The sequence below is a fragment of the Crotalus tigris genome, unplaced genomic scaffold (genome assembly GCF_016545835.1).
Source record: "Crotalus tigris isolate CLP2741 ecotype Arizona unplaced genomic scaffold, ASM1654583v1 scf7180000017765.3138416, whole genome shotgun sequence".
Taxonomy (NCBI): domain Eukaryota; kingdom Metazoa; phylum Chordata; class Lepidosauria; order Squamata; family Viperidae; genus Crotalus; species Crotalus tigris.
Genome location: NW_024096620.1, coordinates 2,166,883 through 2,192,264, shown reverse-complemented (window position 1 = coordinate 2,192,264; position 25,382 = coordinate 2,166,883). Strand labels below are relative to the sequence as shown.

Genomic DNA, 25,382 nt, shown 5'->3' with positions numbered 1-25,382 from the left:
AGACGACTTTCTAAACACTTAAAATCTTCGCAAAAGTTGAGGGTCATCTTATACGCCGGAAAAATATTACTCAGCAAGTTTTCTCTTCCCCCCCCCGCTCAAAAAGAGTCCTAGGGTTATTATTAAAACCAGCCCATCAACTAAAGATATCTCTTTCCAGCCTCTATACTGAGAGTACGATAGGCATTATCTGGCTGTTGTGACAGTAAGATTTCCTGGAGGTTTATTCCCCATTCTATAATGCTACATTGCAAACCGTCTCCTCTCTTCTTCCCTCCCTTTTGCATCCCAATTCCTTGCCCACCCCTCCAGAACTGCGATTGGTAGTGGCCGTCCCGTGATTAATTCATTCAAAGGAAGTAGAAAGGGATGGCCCATGTAATGGGGAAGTGGGGAAAAGAGTTGTAGGGTGTTTTTTATATATAATGAAAACAAACCTAAGCATCTGCGTCCATTCGAGGCACTTCTCAGTGCTTCTTCATGCAGGCTTTTCAGCGTTTACCCTCACTGCCGGTGAGAGTGGCTTGGGGGAGGCGGAGCTTATGGGTCTGGAAGGGGAGGGGTGTCAGCTAAATTCCTCTCGGATTTACGAAGCAGGAATGGAGTGAGGACAGAAAACAGCTACATAATCCTTTCGCCTGTCGACTTCCACCGAGTTATGCAAGCAGTTCCCCCCCCCCCCCCCGCCTAAATAAACTTGCATGGTGCATTTGTGGTGTTATTTCTGACAGATCCTGGCTGGTCAATCTGGCTCCCATCTATAAGTACTGTAGTACACTGAGTTTTAATAACAAATTAAAAGGAAAGCATTTACTCCCCCTCCACCTGAAAAGGGGGCAACTTATCACATTTGTGGAAATGCAAGTTTTCGAAGGGCGAATGCCTTTCTTACTCAGTTTATTAACTGCTTCCTTTCCTTCTTCCCTAAACATTCTGGCTGTCGCCAATTTCATTCTTGGTAGTGTTGCTTTAAAAAACTGCTCAGAAGTCCTTTTGCAGGCAGGGCAATTTTCATCAAGATGTGTGTGCGATTGACAAGGCAGAGCCTTTGACAAACAGGCAGGCTTTCTGCTCACTCGGTTTGGGGAGGCTGTGGAGGATTCGCAGGATGGAAGACTGAGAGGAGGAGATCCCTGTGTGTAGCCTGCTTGCTCCAAGCCAAAGTTTGCTACTGGGGGGGGGGCAATGGAAGGGACCGGGGAGTCACACGCATGCCTACACACGCACGCACACACCCTGAGCTACTCATTTGGATTTACAGGTGGCCAATGAGAACTCAGAAACTGCGCTCCCTTTCCCCCCTCCCTCATGGAATTAGCTTGTCCATTTTTTCCCTAGGGCCTCTACAGGGGTAGACAACCTTGGCTCTTTTATGACTCATGGACTTCAACTCCCAGAATTCCTGAGCCAGCTATGCTGGCTCAGGAATTCTGGGAGTTGAAGTCCATGAGTCATAAAAGAGCCAAGGTTGCCTACCCCTGACCTATAAGATGACAAGGAAGGGTTGGGCAGGCAGGGAGAGCTGACCCACCCAATCCAAGCAGGCTTTGTATACAACAACCAGCCAATCACGGATAAGGTTCATCGCTTGCCGTGATTGGCTAGTTGTTGTATACTGGGTACATACAGTACAGCACCAGTATCTGTACCAGTTCATACAGTACAGTATACAAATGTCCAATAGTCAAGACCCCATCATGGCTTCAACAGCAAGAAGAAAGAAATATGAAGCCAGTTTCAAACTTAAAGTTGTAAACTTTGCCATGGAACATAATAACTGCGCTGCTGCAAGACAATATGGAGTAACAGAAAAGATGGTTCGGGACTGGAAAGCAAATGAAAAAGCATTAAAGAGTATGCCAAGGGGTAAGTGTGCATTAAGAAGAGGCACCCCATATTGGCCAGAACTCAAAAAACATGTAGCAGACATGGTGAATGAGCATCGCCAAAACGGTTATGTAGTGACACGAAATAAAATACGTTTGTTTGCACTTCAGTGGGCAAAATCTAACCCAGATCACAGCAACAGATTTAAGGCCACTGCATCCTGGTGTACTAGATTCTTGGAAAGACATAATATGGTACTGAGGCAAAAGACGAAAATTGCACAAAAATTACCTGCAGATCTTGATAGCAAAGTAATTAGTTTCCATCAATACGTAATACAACAGCGCATTAAACATGGCTATGCATTAAGTAGTATTGGAAATATGGATGAAACTCCAATGAATTTTGATATGGTTGGAAATAAAACTGTCCATCAAAAAGGTGAAAAAACAATTTTAATTAAAACAACAGGACATGAGAAGTCCAGTTTTACAGTGGTACTAGCATGCACAGCTGATGGTGCCAAACTGAGACCAATGATTATTTTTAAAAGAAAAACAATGCCGAAACTCAAGTTCCCTGTTGGTTGTTTTGTACATGTGAATGAAAAAGGCTGGATGGATGAAGAAGGGGTAAAGCTATGGCTTGATAATGTATGGAGCAGGCGACCAGGTGGACTTATTCAAAAACGTAGTCTACTGGTGTGGGATATGTTCAGGGCTCATTTAACTCCCAGCACCAAGCAAAGGCTTGCAAGACTAAACACAGATGCAGCAGTTATTCCTGCAGGATTGACATCGTTAGTACAGCCACTGGATGTGTGCCTAAACAAGCCATTTAAAGATCGCATTCGAGAACAGTGGAATGAATGGATGGTTAGCGGCAAAAAGTCATTCACAAAAGGAGGAAACATGCGTGCTCCACAGTTGGATGTTTTGTGCAAGTTTGTCATAAAAGCCTGGAATGATATTGATGCAGAAACAATAATCAAGTCTTTCAAGAAGTGCGGTATATCAAATTCATTAGATGGTATGGAGGACGACTACTTGTGGCAAGATGAAGAGGAAGCCGAAGCTGAGACCACACCATCTGATACGGAATTCGATCCATACGATGACTACCTTGCAAATGTATCACAAGATGTCATTGATATTTTTATGATATCAGATGATGAACAGGATGATTTTAAAGGCTTTTAAAGGGAAAGTATCATGCCAGCAAAATCTGTAAAAATAGCTTGCAGTTATGATGGGCGTTGCTGACTCGCCAGGGACTTGCCTGGCACTTGCTCTCTCTATTGTTTGTTATCTTCCTCCTATCATCATCAGTTCCAGTTTGATTGACAGCTTAGAAAACAAACAGTATGGCAGCTCCAATGGGTTTATTGTCTTATCCTTCCTTTCAGCTTTAGAGTGAATTAGGAAAAGTTTAATCACTTGCACTGTTTTATGTTTACATGTTTGATGACAAACAGCCTTATGTTTATAAGTGACAGTTTTCCTGCTAAGTACCTGTATGTCATAAGCATTTGAATTAAAATTACCATATTGAAATCAGATCTGATGCTTTTTAATTTTTATTTGGTGTGGTTGGAAGAGGGGTAGTCTTATATGGCGAGTATAGCCCAAACTCTATATTTTAACTGGAAAAGTTGGGGGTCGTCTTATACGCCCAGTCGTCTTATACGCCGGAATATACGGTAGATACTATTTTTGCTTTCCTTTGGTGTAAGATGCTAAGAAAAAGACACAGGCATGTCTTGAGCAGTGATTTGAAGCTGCTGCAGAGCTGCTTGTCACAGCTTGAGACAGCTTGAGAATCTCTGTGTTTATTGGTTTTTATATTCTTTTTACATACTCAAGCTTAACCATTAGATGCTGACAAAAAGTTTCTTCATTGGAAAATTCCTTCATATAAGCAACTATTTCCTAGTAACATATTACTTGGTCAAAGACCAGGTAAAGAACAAATACAGGCAGATCAAAGAAGAAGAAACTAACAAAGACAGGAAAAAATAGGAAGGAACTAAGCACATTATCTGTTTAGGTAGGTGAGGCATTAAGTAAAAAGGGGGTGACCTTCTGGCTGCTTCACTGGGACAAAGGGCATCAAAAAGTTATGAGGTTTGTGGGGGGGGGAAGCACAGGAGTTTGCTGTGCGTGCGTTTTTCCCTCACACTTTGGCATGGTTATTCTACTTCTGTTTGCATTATTATGGTTTGTCGTACAATCAGCCAAATGTTCAAATTGGATTTGGCAATTTTATCTACTTATCAAGTCAGGACCTGGGATAGGCAGATGTGGATATTTGATGGTGTTAAATGTATTCTTGCAGGATATCAATTGTTCAGAATAAAGCTTTTTGCAGTTGTCTGACAGTGATTTTTTCAATGCTGATGGTGTCCCAAGTGGCGCTCCAGTTGTTTGGGTGCCTATTAATATTGGTATTACCTTTGCTTTCTTTTGCTACAGTCATTCTATTTCTGTTTACAGTCTTTGTATTTTATTATCTTCTCCAGTTCTTTTTCTTCTCTTCTGCTGTCTCTAGCTACTGCCATGTCTACTATACAGACATTTTTTGTCTTTCTTATTGATAGTTGTTAAGCCATGGGTGTTATGTGAGAGATGCCTATCTGTTTGAATTCCAAAGACCAGAGCTTCTTCATTTTCTATTACTTTTTTATTTTATGGTCCCATCACTTTTTGCTTGCTAGAAAAGAGTATTTCTTGCAGATCTTCCAATGCACCATTCTTGTCACTTTATACCAGTGGTTCTCAACCTTTTTAATGCCGTGACCCCCAACCGGTCGTAAGTCAAGGACTACCCAACCGGTCGTAAGTCAAGGACTACCCAACCGGTCATAAGTCGAGGACTACCCAACTAGTCGTAAGTTGAGGACTTTCCCTGCCCGGGAGCACCGCACATGCATGGTGCCGCCCCCTGTGCCGGCCGAGGCATAGCTGGCAAGCGGCAGAGACGGAGCAGGCTGACCACCAGCTGGGCCACCAGCTGGCCCAGCCCAAAGGAGGTAAGGCACCCACCGGGCCCCACGCGTGGCAGCAACCCTCCCTGCGCCCGCCGGCCTCCCACCCCTGGCCCTCTTTACTTACATTTTTAGTAGTTGTTCAGCAGGGAGGGGGGGAAACTTCCAGAAAGCTCACCTTCGCTGCAGACAACTTGCAGCACTGCTTGCAGAATGGGACTTTTGGCGCGCTCAGCAGGGCAGAGACAACCTGGACAATTCCTATTGGCTTTTGAAAGCCAATAGAATTAGACTCTATTCAAGAGAGTCTATTCTACTGGCTTTCAAAAGCCAATAGAATAAAAGAGAGTAGCACAGCTAAGGAAAAGGGGAAAAAATGGCGGGCTGCATTGTTTGGCGACCCCCGTGAAATGGTTGTTCGATCCCAAATGGGGTTGCGACCCACAGGTTGAGAACCGCTGCTTTATACATTTAGGCAAGAAAAACCAATATACAAGTATAGTATAGGGAAGAGGTAGGCAACCCAAAACACTCAAAGAGCCACTTGGACCCATTTCCTATCGAAAACAAAATGCTGGGAGCCGCAAAACCCTTTTGATATCTAAAATGAAGATAACACTGCATATATCCTTTTTTACCTATATGTGCCAGCCAATCTCCTCCAAAGAGATTGGCTGGCACAGTTTGTCAATTGCCACTCTTTCTCCTCCTCATCCCCCCCATTCTGGGTTCAGCAGAGTTTGCACCAGAAGAAGAAGAAATGGGGTGCTTCCCCCCTACCCGCAGTTTCTCTTCCTCTCTTCCTTCTGCCCTCACTTCTTTGGCGTGTGTTTGCTGGGAGCCCACCCAGATTTGAGCATCTTGAATTCTGACTCTTCCTCCCACACTTCACACCCCCAAGGATCCCTTCTTCATCCCCCCACTCCCTCCCTCCACCCCAATACCAGCATTGCCCACCCCTTTCCCCATCCTTCCCGTGAGCGTACAGGGGCGTGGCTAGCTTGCGATGGGACCAGCATGGAAGGCGATGCCCCTGCCACAAAGAGGGTAGCAGCCCTGGCGCCCAGACGCAGCAGCCAGAATGGTGGCTGAGTGCCACCCCACGCCTCCATTAAGCTCTCCCCTCCCTGGGCAGGCAGCGAGCTTGCAATCGCACTGAGAGAGAGAGAGAGAGAGAGAGAGAGAGAGAGAGAGAGAGAGAGAGAGAGAGAGGGAGAGAGAGAGAGGCAGAGAGTGAGCCGGGCCTGGGACCTCCCCTCTTCCAGCCAGGACCCTGGTGAACAAACCTATCAGGTCCATGCCCAGCAAGACATACTGGGACTCTGGCAAATGACTGGGGTCCCCTCCTCCGCCCTTGCACTTGGGGGCAGCTCCTCTGTGCTTTCCCCCCTCCCCTGTCTGAGCCCCTCTGCCCGGCCTGATCCGAACCCTGCGGGCGCTCATCTAGGCAGCACTGGGGACGGCTGGTATAGCGCAGGCGGTACCAGAGCCAGGTGGGACCCTGCAAGAGCGTCCAGCCAGCCTCTCCCCCTCCTGACCTCCATGCCCACCTGGACTGCAGGCGTTTGCACCAGGCCGGGAAGGTGCATCTCTCTTGCCAGCCCCACCCCTCCCCACATCATCATGTGAATGCCGGGCTGGCCAGCATAAAAGACGTCAGGGCCTCCGCTCTCGAGCCGGGAGGAGGGGTGAGTGGGCGGCCGGCGCCGAAGGAGGGGGACAGGAGGCAGCAGAAGGCGTTGAAAGACACCCGGGGCAGAGAGATGGGGAAGGCGGGCGAGGGAGCCATCAGCCAACTTGCACTGGAGCCGAGGGCGAGTTCAGTGCCACCACGTTTGGCCGAGAGGGCACCATGAACGGCTATCACTCCCCGTACCTGTACATGGGCGGCCCGGTGGCTCAGCCGACCCGAGCACCCTTGCAGCAGATGCCCAATTGCATGTGCTGCTGCAACCACGGAGTGCTCTCACGGCTGAAAAGCCATAAGAGTGGCAGCGCGTCATGGCCACCCAGGTGGGGCTGCACCGCCAGCAGGCCAACAAGAGCCTGGAGAATCTTTTGCCCGACACACGGCATGTCCTGCCTGCCGCCACCGCCGCCACCCTGTGCCCTCCTCTGCTACACCGCCTGGGCACCCTGGAGCAGCACTCGCCATCACCACTGCCACCCAGGGACGGCCTGTCATGGCACCAGCCCCCCCAGCGGCGCCATGGCTACATCCCATGGGCAGAGGGCGAGCCTGGGCAGCGTGGAGTCCCAGTTGGGGTAGTAGCCAGTGATGGCATTGTTTCCTGGGCTGTCCCCAGGCCACCGAGCCGGCCACCTTCTGTGCTACTGGCATCTTCGGGTCAGAACCGCTGCAACGGCCCGCCGACTGGTCAGCTCTGTCCACCAGTGACACTGGAGCCTCCCATGCTAGCAGAGGCTTCGGTGGGCTGCTCCCTGGGGGGATCCCAGGGCTTCCCTGCGTGGCTCCCAAGCCATGTGCGCCTTGAACTGAGCCAGCCTGGGAAAGGGGTTTCCTGGCCACCCTTCTTCCAGGGGGTGGGGCACCCAGGCGCAGGGCCAATCAGGAGCCCTGCGAGGGGGCAAGAGAGAGAGAAAGAGAGAAGGGAAGTGCAAGTGCCTCTCTCTCTCTCTCTCTCTCTCTCCAAATGGCAGAGCAGGTTCTGGAGCCGCAGGAGGTGGCTCAAACAACCGCATGCGGCTCCGGAGCCACGGGTTGCCGACCTGTGGTATACGGGGTACCTTGCTCAATAGTAGTAACTGTGAGAGGGACCTTGGAGTTTTAGTGGACAATCACTTAAATATGAGCCAGCAGTGTGCTGCAGCTGCCAAAAAGGCCAACACAGTGCTGGGCTGCATTAACAGAGGGATAGAATCAAGATCACGTGAAGTATTAATACCATTTTACAATGCCTTGGTAAGGCCACACTTGGAATACTGCATCTAGTTTTGGTCACCACAATGTAAAAAATATGTTGAGACTCTAGAAAGAGTACAGAGAAGAGCAACAAAGATGATTAGGGGACTGGAGGCTAAAGCATATAAGGAAAGGTTGATGGAATTGGGTATGTCTGGTTTAATGAAGAGAAGGACGAGGGAGGGACATGATAACAGTATTCCAATATCTCAGGAGCTGCCACAAAGAAGAGGGAGTCAAGCTATTTTCCAAGGCACCTGAAGGACAAGAAGCAACGGATGGAAACTAATCAAGGAGAGAAGCAACCTAGAACTAAGGAGAAGCTTCCTGACAGTTAGAACAATTAATCAGTGGAACAACCTGCCTCCAGAAGCGGTGAATGCTCCAACACTGGAGGTTTTTAAGAAGAGACTGGATAGCCATTTGTCTGAAATGGTATAGAGTTTCCTGCCTGAGCAGGGGGTTGGACTAGATGACCTCCAAGGCCCCCTCCAACTTTATTATTGTTGTTGTTGTTGTTTTGGATCATCGCACAGTCAGCCAGATGTTCAGACTGGATTTGCCATTTTGTCTACCTATCGAGTCCTTACCCAGGACCTGCGATAGGGAGATGTGGATGTTTGACAGTATTACAGATATCGTCGCAGGATGGAAGCAGTTCCTAGTAAGGCCACCTTTTGCAATTGAGTAATAGCGAATTTGTCAATGCCAATGGTGTTCAAGTGGCGCTCCAGTTGTTTTGGGATTGCATCCAAGGAGCCTATAACTATTGGTACTACCCTTGCTTGTTTTTGCCACAGTCTTTCTATTTCTATTTATAGGTCTTTGTATTTTGTTATCTTCTCCAGTTCTTTCTCGTCTATTCTGCTGTCTCCAGGCACTGCCACGTCCACTATCCAGACTTTTTTGTCTTTCTTATTGACAATTGTTAAGTCTGGGGTGTTATGTTGCAGGTGCTTGTCTGTTTGAATTCTGAAGTCCCAGAGCATTTTACCATTTTCTATGACTTTCTCTATGTTATGATCTCATCAGTTTTTGCTTACAGGCAAATGATATTTTTTGCAGATCTTCCAATGCACCATTGTTGTTACTTTGTCATGCCGCTGCTTGTAGTCAGTCTGTGCAATCTTCTTGCAACAGCTTACCAAGTGGTCCACTGTTTCTTCAGCTTCTTTGCATAGGCGGTACTTACTGTCTGTTGCTATCTTCTCAATTTTGACTTTGTATGCATTTGTTCTTAAGGCTTGGTCTTGTGCAGCCAGAATTAGTCCCTCGGTCTCTTTCTTCAATTTTCCTGCTCTTAGCCATTGCCAGGTTTTATTATTATCTGCTTTCCCAACTATTTTTTTCATGTATTGGCCATGTAGTGCTTTGTCTTCCCATGCCTCTATTCTGTTCTTCATTTGGTCTTTCTTGTAGGCCAGTTTGGTCTCTCCAGTAGTTAGTAAGCCTTCCTGATATACTAATTTCAGTGCATATTCATCATTGTTCTTCAGATATTCTTCCAAAGCCATTTTTTCTTCTTCAACCATCTGATGTACTTGTAGCATTCCACGCCCACCTATTTGCCTTGGTAGATAAAGTCTATCAATGTCACTGCGTGGATGAAGGGCGTGATTCATTGTCATTATTTTTCTGGTCTGCCTATCCATTGCTTGTAGTTCTGCTTGAGTCCAGTCCACTATTCCAGCTGTGTACCTAATGACTGGGATTGCCCAGGTGTTGATTGCCTTTATGGTATTTCCTCCATTGAGTTTGGACTTTAAGATCTTCTTCACTCTCTTGATGTATTCACCTCTAATCTTTTTCTTGGCTTCAGTGTGCTTGATGTTGTCAGCTTGAAGGATACCCAAGTATTTGTAGTACTCTTCCTCATCCAGACTCTTAATGTTATTTTCGTGGGGCATCTTGATTCCTTCAGTTTTCACTATTTTTCCTTGTTTGATAGTAAGTGTGGCACATTTGTCCAAGCCAAACTCCATTACAATATCTTGGCTATATATACGGACAGTGTTGAGCAGCGATTCTATTTCAGATGATGTTTTTCCATACAGCTTCAGATCATCCATGTAGAGGAGGTGGGATAGTCTAGCAGATGTTTTTGCTGTTTGATAGCCATGTCCTGAGTTATTCAGTATTGTTGACAGAGGAAACAGTGCAATAACAAATAGTAAGGGTGATAATGAATCTCCTTGAAATATTCCTCTCTTGATATTAACCTCTCCCAGCTTTTCACCATTGATCTGCAACTGTGTCTTCCATTGTGCCATCGATCTTTGCACAAATTTTGTGATGTTTCTACTGACTCCTGTTATTTCTAGGCACTTTATTATCCAGTCATGTGGCAGAGAGTCAAATGCCTTTTTGTAGTCAATCCATGCCACATTCAGGTTGGTCTTCCTTCTCTTGCAGTTTTCCAAGATCATTTTGTCTATTAGGAGTTGATCTTTGTTCCTCTGCTATTGGGGCGGTTTCCTTTCTGCTCAGGTGGAAAGAGATTGTTTTCAACTAGATGCTGTTGAACTGCATCAGCTACCACACCAGTTAGTAATTTGAAAGTTGTTGTTAAGCAGGTAATTGGCCTGTAGTTGCCTGGTGTTGCCCCTTTTGCTGGATTTTTCATTATTAGGTAGGTTTTCCCAGTTGTTAGCCACTTTTCAATTTCTCCTCCTTGTAGTATATTGTTGAACTGCTTGGCAATGAGTGGGTGTATAACAGTTGTTGTTGTTATTATTATTATTATGTCATTGTTTGTAGTCAGTCTGTACAATTACCTAGCAGCAGCCAACTACTGTTTTTTCAGCTTCTTTACAGAGTTTATTATTATTATTATATTTTTTTTCTCTTTAGGTAATGATACTTGTGAATATCTTCTCTCTACTGGAAGATTCCTTGGGGACAAAACATGGCAACCTTATAGCTGTATGATGCATAGATACAAACAGAGGTAAAGTATTGTTTTAAGTCTATTTAAAGCAAGGTAGAAACTAAATTTGATTTACATTTAATTAAAGCCAAATATATTTACTTAGAATATTTGCTATGATTAATCTGCCAGTCATGGGTTTAATATTTTACATCTTCTGTTAAATTAAAAATACCTATTTGATAACAACATTTTGATGTTAGATATTACTGTTAGTTTTTTAGAGGCTCTGTGAGACTGTTGTCTGCTCAGGTTTTTTTTATCTTGACTTTGTATACTTATTGTTGCTATTGTTGTTGTTATTACTGTTAACAAGGCTTCTTGGACACTGGGTTGGCAATTGTGAACATAACTGTTTGGATTTTTCCAAATATTTTGTGTGTATTTCATTTTATAAGCCTCTCTGAAATAAATAGCATTTGGCCACCAGAATATTCTTCTATTTAAATGTTTGCAAACTTTATTTTTGTTCTCATACTTGAAACCAATTAATATTTATTTTTGTTTTTACAGCGAAGCAAAAGCATGCCTCAAAAACAAATATATTGCATTTATAGGCGATTCTAGGATTCGTCAACTATTCTACTCATTTGTAAAACTAATAAACCCTCAAATTAAGGAGGAAGGAAACAAGGTATAACTTTCAATATTTTTATCCTCGCTGTTTTTATATGGAACCATAAATATTTACAGAACCATTATCACTGTTCTTTACATTTACTACTAGGGACGATATCCCTAATTCAGTAGCATATGTTCATGTCACAAGAACTTTAATAAAAACTTCAAATTTTAATAAAAAAATTAATAAAATTTACAAGTATTTTAAAAATCAGAAAAAAGAGAAAGAGGAAAGTTATAGAAACATTCCTACAAGATAATTCTAACTCTTGTCCATATTCTGTCACATATTTTATAATAAGCATTATATTTAGAATAGGAATTTATGGTCTGCAATTCTTGAATATTTTTTTCTGTGATTTGTAGCCACGTATGTATTATGCTCCTCCCTAGCTTATTGACATTAACTGGGAGGAAAAAATTATCAGTATAGCTCCTGCTTTGCTCCAAGACCAGATGGGCAATTAAAAGTTTAGCTGTGTTGGGTAGTATAGTTGTGTTTCTGTGCAGTCTTTGACACTGTAATCCTCATTTTGATATTGTTTCCCTGTTAGTAATAGCAATGGGGAAATAGTGGTCAAGACATTATTGAGATTTCTGGAGAAAAAGATTTTATCAGTCCTTCCAATTAGATAACTATTTCTGGCAATGGCATATTATGTGTACTCAATAATTCATGTTACATACTAATTGCGGTTAAAACATTCCTAGGTAACAAGAAAATTGTACAGAAAGCTATACATTCTCCAGCATGAGGATGGAGAATCCACGAATGGGTTTACTTCATCTTCCTGCCCAATAGAATGACAGAGTTGCCACATCTTCTGCTGGGCCAGTATTACCCAGTTATGACTTAGTCTCATGCCCAGCAGGACACGCAATTGTTGGCTCCAGTTGTCAAACTTAGCCTGACAGGTTCTATATTCCCATTTGTGGATTCCCCATCTATTGTTTAGCTCAGCGCTGGGATCAGCACTGCCACAAACCACCCAGCGGTTTTTTTCCTAGCTTCCCTTACTCCTCATTCAACCCCAACCAAACAAAAATGATCGGGACTTAGCTTAAAAAAACAAAAACGCTTGAGGCTGTACCTGTTTTTCATTGTTAGGCACCGGCAGGCGAGCTGAGCATCGGTTCCAGCCTCCTTGGCTGTCCGGTCCTTGGCGCACTCGTCCCTGATTTCCTCTGATTTTTGAACAATTTTTTTCGCCTACTCGCTCAACTCAGCACAGCGTTGTTAGGCACCGGCAGGACAGTTGAGCGTTGGGCCCAGCCTCTTCGACCATCCGATCCTTGGCGCGGTTGTCCTGGCCGCCATTTTGTGGACTGCACTGATAGCCGCTTTTCTCTGACCTTTGAATATTTTAGTTAAATCAGCCAGCAGTCACAATAGCGGCCGTGAGACCACATAATTGACGGAAAACCTGCTATTTCTTTAGTCTGGTCCAGCGTTCACTACCAGAACCCTCAGGACTCCCACAGGACTCCATCTTGCGGTGTGCTTCTGAACTGTCCTGTTTGACAGCCGCCATTTTGAGAGCACTTAACAACGATCTGAGTTTGCCAATCAGACCCACAGCGGGGGGGGGGGTCCTTTCTTCTGGCAATTCTTCTCCTTGGACACAACCCCTGGATAGGGGCTTGAGGTGACAGGGAACCAATCTGGAATTGATAACTATGGTAACATTAGAAAAATAAATATGTAGTTACCATATATTCCGGCGTATTAGGCGACCCGGCGTATAAGACGACCCCCGACTTCGGCGCCGAGTCGCATGTCTAGAAAGTCATCTTATACGCCGGAAACTACCGTTATTTCCAGCGTAAAAGACGACTCGGCGTATAAGACGCCCGACTTCAGCGCCGATTTCAACGCTTTCAAAAGTCATCTTATACACTGGAAAGTACGGTACTAGCTTTGTAGATTAAAAATAGATGACTGATAGAAAAGTATATCATACTCTGTGCTCCTTTGCCTTTGCTATGATCTACTTAGAAGGAAGAAAATGAATAAACCCAGGAGTTCAAAATGGCCTGATTAAGATTTAACTCCAGCACTACTCCAACTTCTTAATCTCCATGGAACAAATTGCCCATGAATATGTTATTGAAGATTATATTAGAGCTTTCGTGTACTTTATATATTTGTAATGTACCTTCAGTAGCTAGACACTTATAAAGCAAGGTCCAGATTACACATTTGACCTTTACTTTAAAAAACAGCTTTTGAAACTACAGTGAGGGAAGAATATTTTTAAGAAATCCTCCAAATGCTGTTTGTATTGGCTTAGAAACCCATTGATAGAAAACTTCCTTTCTGATACAAGTAATGGTTTCAGAGAAGAATGGTTTTAATCAAGATTGTGAAGTGAAAAAAAAGGTTTTTTAAAAAAACCTTTCTTGCACCATAGTTTTATCCCTAATATATTTATATATTCCTCTTACCAGATTAAAACATGATAATGCACATAAAACACCAAATTAATGTTGGATGTGAAGCCTATAAACCTTCAGATGTTGCTGAGTAACAATCCCCAGCATAGTTCAGCATTGATAAACTGACTGTGCTGCTATAGTACCATTAAGAGGGCAACAGGATTCCCCACTGCTAACTTACATGGTGTTTGTTGTAAACAGCATGTAAATGTTTGTAAATCCAAAAGTTTATGGGAAATGTTACAATGTGCATGTTTTATTTTGACAGCATGAAAACATTCCTTTTGAAGACAAATCATCTTCACTTAGAGTGGTAAGTATTGCTTGTTTTCTAACTCTAATAAAGAGAAAAAGTTGGTATAATTGCTGGAAGTAGTACTTGAAAATTATATATACATGTCCAGCAATGGAAGGAGTATTCAGCTGATTTTTCAGCAAGCAACTGTTGCCTTTCATTCTCTGCTCTCGTAGCAGGGCAGTTGTGGAAAGGAATGCTTTGAAAGTTTGAGGCAACTTGAGTGCCACAGAAAAATAGGCAATAACCATTAGAATAAAAATTATCATAGTTTCTATAGATTAAACCATTTATCGATGTTGTAGGCATGGTAACTGGTAGGAATTGTTCCAATTTTTAGTTAGGCACCTTCTTTAAACAGTTCATCAATTTTATTCTTGCAATATCAAGTGAAGGGGCGTTGTCTTACCTTAATGCCTTTTCTCAGCACGGAGATGGAGAATCCACTAATATCTTCCTGCCCATTAGACCAAGTCAGCCAAACTTGGTCTTGACTTGGTCTAATGGGCAGGAAGACAGAGCTAACCCATTGGTGGATTCTCCATCTCCAGTGCTGGAGAAACAATATTTTCTTTAAGAAAGACATGTAGTGTGGAAGAATGAAATTAATGAACTTGTATGGGAGCACATTTGACAATATTTCTCAAAGTGGTGACATTTTATGACTGAAGATAATATCCTAGCCAAGAACAAGCAGGAAGATCCATTATACAGATTATACAGATAATGCTTGACTTATGACCATTAGTTCAGCAACCATTTGAAGTTACACAATTACACAGTACTTTAACAAAAGTCACTTCCATCCACTTTTAAACTGGCTTGCCGATATATTCCAATATGCCTGTGTGCTGATAACATGGGTTATTATTTTACTGTTAGTTATAGTGGTGAGAAGAGCCCTAAAATATTTCACCCAATAGAAGTAGTTCTTGACTTACAACCATTTGTTTAGTGACCGTTTGAAGTTACAGAGGCATTGAAAAAAGTTGCTTATATCCATTTTTCACATCATTATTTCAGCGTCCCCATGGTCGTGTATTCCAAATTTGGATGCTAGGCAACTGGCATATATTTTTGATGATTGCAGTTTCCTGTGGTCAGCTTTTGCAACCATCTGACAAGTGAAGTTAATGAGAAAGCCAGATTCATTTAACAACTATGTTAATAACTTAACAACTGCAGTAATTCACTTAACAGCTATGTCAAGAAAGGTCATAAAATAAGGCAAAAATCACTTAACAACTGTCTTGCTTAGCAACAGAAATTTTGAGCTCATTTGTAGTCATAAGTCAAGGACTTACTGTAAAATTAAACACTGCTGTTTAATTTTTTAGAACAAATTGTAATGATTTTTCATAAGAGATATAAAGTTAACAATTGATGTATTAATGACAACAAATAAAGCAAGTTAAATGTTTTAATTACTTGGGAATTTCTTTTCATTCATCTGATTGCAGGGATCCATATTTGGTTCCTGTATTCAAAGTTTGCCAATTCTCATTGCATATTATTTTTCTTTTTTTCCCTATAAGAAAATTGGATTGGTTACAATATAGTTCAGGCATGTATATTTGAAAGGAAATATTTCTGTTTTAAATCGTTGCTTGGTCTTTCCTCAGGTCCATGGCAAAATGCAACACATAAGATGTTTCCAGATTTTTACATTCATGAAAGTATGTCCTTTTTTCTTCAGGATTTCCTGTGGTATCCAGAAGTCAATGGTTCTATGAAGCAGTGTATCAAGTCTTGGACTGAAGTGAGTTGTATAGGTTATTTTTTATTATAATTCCAACAAATGAATGGTTTCCTAGTCTTGAAAGTAATTTTAGTAAATATGATTGTAATCATAAGCATGTTTTACAAATGCTCTTTCTAATTAAGAAATCAGTCAATGATTATGATTTGTATTGGGATTAATTTGTCTTTTATTATGTCATAGGGTTCTTCATCCAAACCTCATATACTTGTAGTAGGAGCAGCTACGGTAAGCTACTTGTATCATTGCAGTAACCAAATAAAATTATGATAGTCTCTGATTTCAGCTGTTTTAGGTTCCATATGAAACCCTGATATTGCCCTTTCTCTCTTTTTTCCCCATTCCATTATTTTAAATTACCTAGAGCAGGGGTCCCCAACCCCCAGTCTGTGGACCAGTACCGGGCCGTGCCATGCCAGCAACTGGTCTGCACAAACAAGCAAAGCCCCATTGGTGGGATGTAGGCAGCACAGAAAAGCACACACCCTTTGGTCCGCAGAAAAACCTCTGTCCATGGAACCAGTACCCAAAAGGTTGGGGACCTCTGACTTAGAGAATTAGTTTATTGGCTGATCTATCCTTATCAATATAGTATACTACTCCTTTCTTACATTGCATAAATTGCCAACCTGATCTTCCATATTTTTTTTTCTCATTGCTACTGTTCCTGAACCTAATAGAGTGTAGTTAATTCTATAGACAATTGGCATCAGAATATTTTTTACTAATGATATGCCCTTCTGGACTGCTCATATATGTATGCAAACTCATTTCAGGTAGTTCTCAGTTGATGACTATAGATAGTCTTCGATTTATGTCCACAGTTGGGACCGGAAATGTGATCATAAGTCATTGTGCTCATAAGTCGAGAGACCTACACTACCAGTCCCATTTTTTCCAGCCGTTAATAAAGTTGGAAGGGACCTTGGAGGTCATCTAGTCTAGACATGTCAAACACAAGGCCCGCGGGCTGAACGTGGCCCGCGAAGTGATTTCATGTGACCCACGAAGCCATCCTGGAAACAGTGAGGGAATGGCCCCCGCTGCCTTGGCCCTGGCCCAGGCCAGCCGGGAGCCAATGTACAATTTTGTGATGGCCATCTATGCTGAAACGTATTCAGTCTTAGCTCCACAAGACTTCTGGAAACAGTGAGGAACCAGCCTCTGCTGCGTCGGCCCTGCCCCCAGGTGTCTGCTGGGGAGGTGTCACCCTTTGTGAAGAATGAAGAAATGCACCATCGCTTGGAAGTGGCCATCAAATGGCTCTCACCTACTTCACATATCCGGCTTGATGGGCTCCGGGAGAGGGGTTTTGGTAGGCAGAGGGGTGCTCTCCTCACAGTGCCGAGAGGCTGAGCCGGATGGCGCAAATCCAAAAAGAAGCACAAGGCTGCCCAGCTCCCAGCCTGCTCAGTTTCGGCAGGCAGATGGGCACTCTCCTCACAGTGCCAAGAACTGAGCTGGGTGGGTGTGAATCTGATGAGAAGTGCAATGCTGCCTAGCCCTCAGCCTTCTCAGTTTCAGCAGGGAGCAAGCTTCGCACTTCCCAACTCAACTTCTCGGTACTGTGAGGAAAGCGCCCCACTGTCTGCCGAGACCAGGCAGGTTGGGGGCTGGACATCGTTCTGTTTCTTTTCAGATCCGCGCCACCTGGTTCAGCCTCTCGGTGCTGTGAGAGTGCCTTGCTGCCTGCTGAAACTGGGCAGGTTGGGGGCTGGGCAGCAGCGCGCTTTTTCTGATTTGTGCTGCCTGGCTCAGCCTCTCGGCACTGTGAGGAGAGTGCCTTGCTACCTGCTGAAACCAGGCAGGCTGGGGGCTGGGCAGCATTGCACAGGTAACGTTGACTCTCACACTGCTCATGGCATCCCCTCCCCCAGAGCCCACCAAACCAGATATGTCAAGTAGGTGAGGGCCACTTCCAGGCGATGGTGCATTTCTTCATTCCTCATGAAGGGTGGCACCTCCCCAGCTGCATTTCTTGCCTGTTTTTCTCCCTCCCTCATCTCAAATATTTTTGTACCACTCTGTAGTTAGGAAGGAAAGATGGAGAGGGAGGGTCTGTGGGAAGTCCTGCCCTAATGCCCTTTCATCATCCCCTTGCCCCCTCCTCCTGGTCTATCCTGGGGTCTCCCATCCTATTGCTAAGGAAGCTTTGGATACAAAGGCAGGTCTCCTCCCATGGAGAGGGAATGGACCTCCCTCTGACTTTGCCCTTGTATCCCTCATGAGCAACTTGGCTAAGGAGAGCAAGCATAGCAGCAGCAGCCTTGAGGAGAAGGTAAGGACAGCTGGGCACCCCCTTGAGGAAGTGGGGCTGGGCTTGGTGCTGCAGGTGCTCAAGGGCTAGGCTGGGCGTTTGACCTCTGCTGCTCAGGGCTCCAGGCAGCAGCCCATGCCACCATCCAGCCCCCCCCCCGCATGGCCTGAGAGGAACAGCGAGGCTCCTCCAGTGGACCATGCCTTGACATTTGCCTGGGCCCACCCCCTTCCACCAGAGATTCTCAGATCTGTCCCAGTAGGCCACACCCACTCCATCCATGTCCACCCAGTGGGCTGCACCCACCCTGGCCATACCCACCCAGCCCCTTGAGAGCAACTGCAATGCTGATGCGGCCCTCAGTGAAATTGAGTTTGACACCCCTGATCTTGTCCAACCCCCCCCCCCCGCTCAGGCAGGAAACCTATATCATTTCAGATAAATGGATGTCCAGTCTTCTCTAAAAAAACTTCCGGTGATGGAGCATTCACAGTTTCTGGAGGCAAGTTGTTCCACTGATTAATTGTTCTAACTGTCAGGAAATTTCTCTTTAGTTCTAGGTTGCTTCTCTCTTTGGTTAGTTTCCATCCATTGCTTCTTGTCCTGCCTTCAGGTGCTTTGGAGAATAGCTTGATTCCCTCTTCTTTGTGGCAACTCCTGAGATATTGGAACACTGCTATCATGTCACCCTTCATCCTTCTCTTCATTAAATTAAACATACCCAATTCCAGGAACCATTCCTTATATATTTTAGTCTCCAGTCCCTGAATCATCTTTTTTGCTGTTCTCTGTACTCTTTCTAGAGTCTCAACATCTTTTTCACATCGTGGTGACCAAAACTGGATGCAGTATTCCAAGTGTGGCCTTACCAAGGCATTGTAAAGTGGTATTAATACTTCATGTGTTTGTTAACTGAATCACTACAGTCGTTAAATAAATTACATAATCATTAAATTAATGAGTGCTTTTTGCTGGAAACTGGCAGAAAACTTCGGAATTCGCAGTCACATGACCAGGGGATGCTGCAACTGGTCATAATAGCAAGCTTGTTGCCAAAAATCCACAATATAGTCAGATAACCATGGGGGAATGGGGCATGCAGCATGACATTTTATATGGGTAAAAGTGCCTTACAGGCCATAAAGCATCTATTATCAAGCTGTCATAATTCTGAAAGGTCATTAAATGATCAGTTATAAGTCAAGCATTGCCTGGAACTAGCAACTCCATTGTTAAGCAATGCAGTCATAAAGTGAAAAATCATGTGACTACACTGATTGGTTGCAGTCATAAAGCAAATCACACAGTTGTTAAATGCAATGTCACGTGACCACAATTTACAATTTCCTGCTATCTTTCCCATTTGTTGGTCAAAAGCCAGCAGTGAAGATCTCAAATGTTGTTCATATTACCATGGGACACTGCAATGACTACAACTTCAAGAACCAATCATAAATCTCCTTGTTCAATAACTTTGAACAGTTGCTAAATGAGTGGTCGTTAAACGAAGATTACCTGCATACAAAAATAGAACTTATTATGATGCCTTTATATATTTATACACACACACACACACACACACACACACACACACATCTTATTTTTAGAAATGTCTCAAATCTGTTACAAAATATATCAATTTGTTGCTTATAAAATTTCTGAAATAGCAATAGTTTTAATTCATTTTCTTTTAATATCCTTTTCAGTGGTCTATAAAAATTCATAATGGCAGCAATGAAGCACTCATACAATATAGGATCAACATCACTTCAATTGCACCCCTTCTGGAAAAACTGGCAAAGAGTAATGATGTCTATTGGATCTTACAAGGTAAAATTTATATTTTATTCCACATTGGTGTATTGTTGTTGTGACTTGGGACAAGCTAAAATAATTACTTGAAGGTGAAGTTATCTGAAATGCTTGTAATTTTTGTTTAGCATTGCCAGATTTTTTCTAAGAACAGCTGCTGAAGTTTGCTGTGTATTGTGTTTCATTACTGCTCCATTATTAAATTTCTGTGAAATCACATTTTCTACTGGAAGTAACTGTTAACACAATATCTGAGCAAATATTGAACAAAATATTATTAACTTCTTTTGGAATAGATGATTTGCTCTAATTTGCATTAGAGATTAGAAAATTTCACAATGCATATTTAATAATAGCCTAGAATTTTCCTGATCATGTAAGAGAAAAAAAAAATTAAATGTCAGCTTAAAAAATGGGGGTTATTATTAGACCTCTTCACTATGTAGAATTCCAGAATAACTATCAGAGTAATGGTCTTCAGTTAAAGAAAATTAAGAAAGAATTCCTAAATGTGGGCAGTTCAATGGCAAAAATTAATTGTATATAGAAGTGGGACTCCATTTAATTGAAAAAGATTCAGGCAGAGGATATACAGCCACCTCTCAAGTATGCTTTGGGTAGCTGGATTAAGCAGCTAGCTTCATGTGTTACTTAAATCCTTTGTGGAATTATAGTATCCTAATTGGGGAAGGCATTCTCAAATTTATTCCCATATACTGGGAACAAAGATAATTTGAAATATGGATAACAGTCTTTTTTCAGCCACTTTTCTAATTAAAACTATAGGGATGGAATTCAGTAAGAACTCAGTCCATTTTTTACTTATTTGTGTGAAGAAATATTTAACATTAATTTATCACCACTATTTCATTTGGCACCAGACACACTAGTTCAGTGATGGCGAACCTTTTAGAGACCAGTGCCCAAATTGCAACCCAAAATCCACTTATGTATCGGGTGCCGGATGGGCGTGGCCCATTGGGTGGGCATGGCTTCAGTGGTAACGGCAGACCGGGTGGGACTAAAAAGTTCAATCAATCAATTCCAACTTTGCGAGATCTTTTTTTTCCCCGTGAGAAGTTGAAATTGATTGAATCTTTTTTTTTTTTGCACACGGCGGCGAAGGCCTAAAGTGAAAAGGTTTTATAAAACCCAGCTGAAGGTGTAGGACTGGGGCAATGGCTCGTGTGCCCACAGAGAGGGTTCTGCGTGCCACCTGTGGCACGCATGCCAGAGGTTTGCTACCACGGCACTACTTATTCGAACTGTTATTAAATGGCAGTTTGTTTCACTGAAATTTAGTGACAATCAAATATGCCATTGCTGCTAAAAGGATATAGACTAGTGATTTTCTATTGCCTTGGAATTGAATATTTACTTATTTGTTGCTTTGGTTTATAAAGTATTAACTCAGATATTCTTATCAATTCAGATCCAGTTTATGAAGATATGTTGACTGAAAGCAGGAAAATGATCACTAATGAGAAAATAGATGCTTACAATGAAGCAGCAGTCAGTATTCTGAACAGCAGCTCAAAAAATTCAAAAGCTAAAGTAAAAGTTTTTAGTGCATCTAGACTAATAGCAGAAGAAACTATAATTCAATCATCAGACGGCTTACATCTTCCTGAATCAAGCAGAGAAACAGTGAGTAATCTCTAGCTATTAGAAATGATAATGAGAAAAAATAGCTCTAGATCTTAAAATAATATGACTAATTGAATGAATTTTATTACTGTTTGAATAAATATTGAAAAACTTTATCAAAACCACTTTCAATTATATACAGTGGAAATGTTTTGTAAAGGCAACATTTAATACCCTATAAATTTCATAAGATATAATATTATAGAAATTTGAATTAAGTTCCTTAATATACTTAATTTAATTATTTTTCTTTCCCTACATAAATAATTTCCAGTTAATTCAGATCATTTGATTGAATGCTTATATTCTCTCAAGTATGCAACAATTAAACTGACCTGAAAAAACGAATTCAGATTCAGTTTTGCCATTAAATTAATTTAATTATCACTATAAAAGTTGCAGGGTGTCAGTTTTAGCATAATGTGACAAAGAAATTACTCCATATTTTATAGTTATTATGTGGATTGTTAAAATCCAGAAAATTCCTATATTGTCTTGGAATTCTCAGCCTTTTATCTTGGTTAGTCCTATATTTCAGTTTTAAAAATCATTGAGATATGCCAACTGTTCCATGATGTAATGTAATGAAAGAGATTTTATCATGGATTTCCAATATCCAATCAGATGATAAGGTGCAGAATTAAGTATTTCCTTACACCATACTGTATTATTATTTTCGCTGTAAAAAATTAACTTTTTCAAAATTAATTTTATGCAGATAAAAATATTGTATTTGGTTTATAAAATGCACTTTAAAATTTAACAAAGATAAACAAAATTCCACCGACAAAATTATGTTTTCAATTTTTGTTTTTCAATAGAGTGCAATGATTCTAATGAACAATCACTGCAACAAGATTGTGAAACCTATTGATGGTTCATGCTGCCAACCTCAACCTCCTGTGACTTTGATACAAAAGCTAGCTTTTTGCTTTTTGGCTTCATCTGTAATTGGATATTTGATTCTTGTTCTCATTCGTCGTAACAATAACCAGAAGAACAAGCTGTGCACTGATATGGAGAGTGGAGAAGAGAAAAAACCTGCCACTAATTCTCCAACAGTTTCTACTCTAGAGATAATTTTCCAGTCGTTGTGTAAACTTGGCTTAATTATGGGCTATTTCTACTTGTGTGATAGAGCAAACCTATTTATGAAAGAGAACAAGTTTTATACTCATTCATCTTTTTTTATACCAATCATTTATATCTTGGTGTTAGGAGTATTTTACACAGAGACTACTAAAGAGGTATCTTTTTTTGTGCTTATATTAAGAACTTAGATTAAATAAAACAAACTAATTGCAAAGAGTAGTGGCCTTTGTATTGTTTCATTATCACTGCTTTTAGATATTAAACTCTTCAATAAAATGGGAAATAAACATTGAGAGTTTAGTCCCATACGTTTTCTTGAAAGCCAGTCTCATTGGATTCAGGGACTTGAATCAGCATAATCAACTAAAGAGATTGTGTTGTAAAATCACTGAAAAGAAAATTGTACTTTATGAACAATTGTATAAATATAGTTTATTATTTAATCCTATTTTTATTCTTTTTACCCAAAATTATTGACAATATTATTTCAGTGGACAACATTTAGTCAGCCAGTGACCTTAAGCAAGGAAGTACCTAAAATGCCTGTGGCCATTCTTCCCCTAAAAGTTCTTCATAGAATATTGCATCAGAAAACACTTTCTGCTGTGTTTAAAAAGCTAACTGGCAAGAAATATATGAAGTTTGTTAGCTGAAATCAAAAAGGTTTGATGGTTTTGCAGCTTATTCATAGTGTTCTGTGCAGTCCTTTGTCTTGCAGTCCCTGTCAAATACTTCAGCATGCATACTTATGGTTAATTGCTATTGTAATTAAAGCATGATAATTTCAGATGTATTTACTGTATAGTAGTATTGTGGTTTACATAATTGTTCTTTAAAGTAACTACTTTTTTCTTTATTTTGCACAGACTAAGGTGTTAAATAGGGAGCAGACTGATGAATGGAAAGGATGGATGCAGCTTGTCATTTTGATCTATCATATCTCTGGAGCAAGCACAGTAAGTATTTTTAAAATATAATTATTTTTCAGGAAAATAGACTTTTAGACTACAACATTAAATTTAAAATAACCTTTTAAGACATTTGTTTCATGGGGATGGTTACAAATTGTTTTGAAACATATACCTTTGTCCGAGTTTTCTTATTTTCTTGTATGAAGTGATGTAATGTGAATAAAATACCAATTATTTAAAATGATTGTATATTTTAAAAGTAACATTAAATATATTTTTGTGTATTTAATGTTACCTTTATTATGCTTTCTTTATCTTATCTTTATGGTTCTCAAACTGGAGTACATCTACTTGTGAAAGAGGGCTTTGATTTTCTATTGGGGAGATTTGAAAAAAGTCCTGAAATAGGTGATAAGGTTATCTCTCCGTAAAATAATAATAACAAACAATATTAATTGATGCAAATGAAATGTAATACCCCCTTACTGGTGTGACTGCTCTTTAGAAGACCTGTTTTAATTATGGGTTTTTGTGCATGGTTTTAAGAAGAGTCATTATTTTGTTCTTATAATGCAGTAGTTGGAACAATGCCCAGTCTACATATCTATACCTTTTTATTTATTTATTACAAATGCTTTCATGTTGCTTCAGTTATCTGACTCTAAGTCCTACGTGCATACATGTAAAAAGATCTGTCTCTTTCATCATGAAACCAATGAATGGTTAGTTGGGGATGTATTGAAAAGACCTATAAGACAAAATGTTGGAAATGAAGCTTTAACATCTAGTAATACAGAAGTTTACTGAGTTTACAGAACTGAGTTTACTGAGACAAAACTAAAATTAAATGGAAAGATAACCACATTCCATATATCATTATTTTTAAATTGGAATTTAATCAGTGAGAATTACTTGATTTTTTTTAATGCTCCTATGTTTTTGTTCATAGTTCTTGCCAGTATACATGCACATCCGTGTTTTGGTTGCTGCATATCTATTCCAAACAGGCTATGGACATTTCTCATACTTTTGGATTAAAGGAGATTTTGGGATTTATAGAGTATGTCAGGTAAGCAATTTATATATGATGATCATGATTGACTACAGTTAAAAAATTCAATTAGTTTCTATTACTGTTGGATAATGTTTGGTACTTTCTTGTAACATCCATTGAAGTTGTGCAAAGAATCATCTTTTCCTCTTTGAACCAGGTGTTTCGCTGTTATACAAAGTTTCAGGTGTAGATTCAAATTCATCATTAGTGCTAACTTAGCTTGTGTGAATGGTAGATCTATTGTTACCAAAGTTAAAGCTTACAGGAAAGGGTTTACTCAATCTTAAAATGCCTATACTTTTGTATCCATTGGAGAGAACCGATATACAGCTGTACCTTTTAAAAAAGAGCTTTCCTTCATTTCAGTATTGAGATGAGAAATTATAATAATGGAAAACTTTGTTCTCAGCTAATAAAATTAAAATTATATGCAACTATTTTATAAAACTGGTAACTGCAGACTGTCTGAAACAGATCTGCCTCCTTCCCATGCACTATAAAGAAAAAAAGAGTCTAGTTCCTAATCTAAAGTTCAAATAAATATTGGTTCCCAGTTTTAAATTGCCTGCTAGAATTCTGGAATCACTTTTATTTTCAACCAAATAAATTTTTATAAGCTATCTGGCAGTAAATAATAAAAACAATAACAGAAGTAACACTACATATGTATCTGGACTAAAAAAAAATCAAAGAAAGATATATTATTGTGAATCTTGTGATTTACCAAGATGCTATTGGAGACAAAAAGATGGCAAAATTGTCAGAACTGATATCAAAGGGGTCCTCGAGCTATTTATTATTTGGGAACTGAGTCCAAAACTACTGGGCACCATGAGTCA

General features: G+C 41.0%; 1 protein-coding gene across 1 annotated transcript in view; it reads left to right on the top strand.

Annotated features, from left to right (window-relative positions):
• The window catches only part of CASD1 (CAS1 domain containing 1), a 58,610-nt gene that overhangs the window by 14,013 nt on the left and 19,215 nt on the right, over positions 1-25,382 (top strand). Inside the window, exons 2-11 of the mRNA XM_039341483.1 lie at positions 10,584-10,680; positions 11,173-11,293; positions 13,985-14,029; positions 15,708-15,770; positions 15,954-15,998; positions 19,734-19,857; positions 21,272-21,486; positions 22,308-22,733; positions 23,445-23,534; positions 24,439-24,558. Of these exons, the coding sequence (XP_039197417.1) occupies positions 10,584-10,680; positions 11,173-11,293; positions 13,985-14,029; positions 15,708-15,770; positions 15,954-15,998; positions 19,734-19,857; positions 21,272-21,486; positions 22,308-22,733; positions 23,445-23,534; positions 24,439-24,558 (1,346 nt within the window). The remainder of the gene's footprint in view (positions 1-10,583; positions 10,681-11,172; positions 11,294-13,984; positions 14,030-15,707; positions 15,771-15,953; positions 15,999-19,733; positions 19,858-21,271; positions 21,487-22,307; positions 22,734-23,444; positions 23,535-24,438; positions 24,559-25,382) is intronic.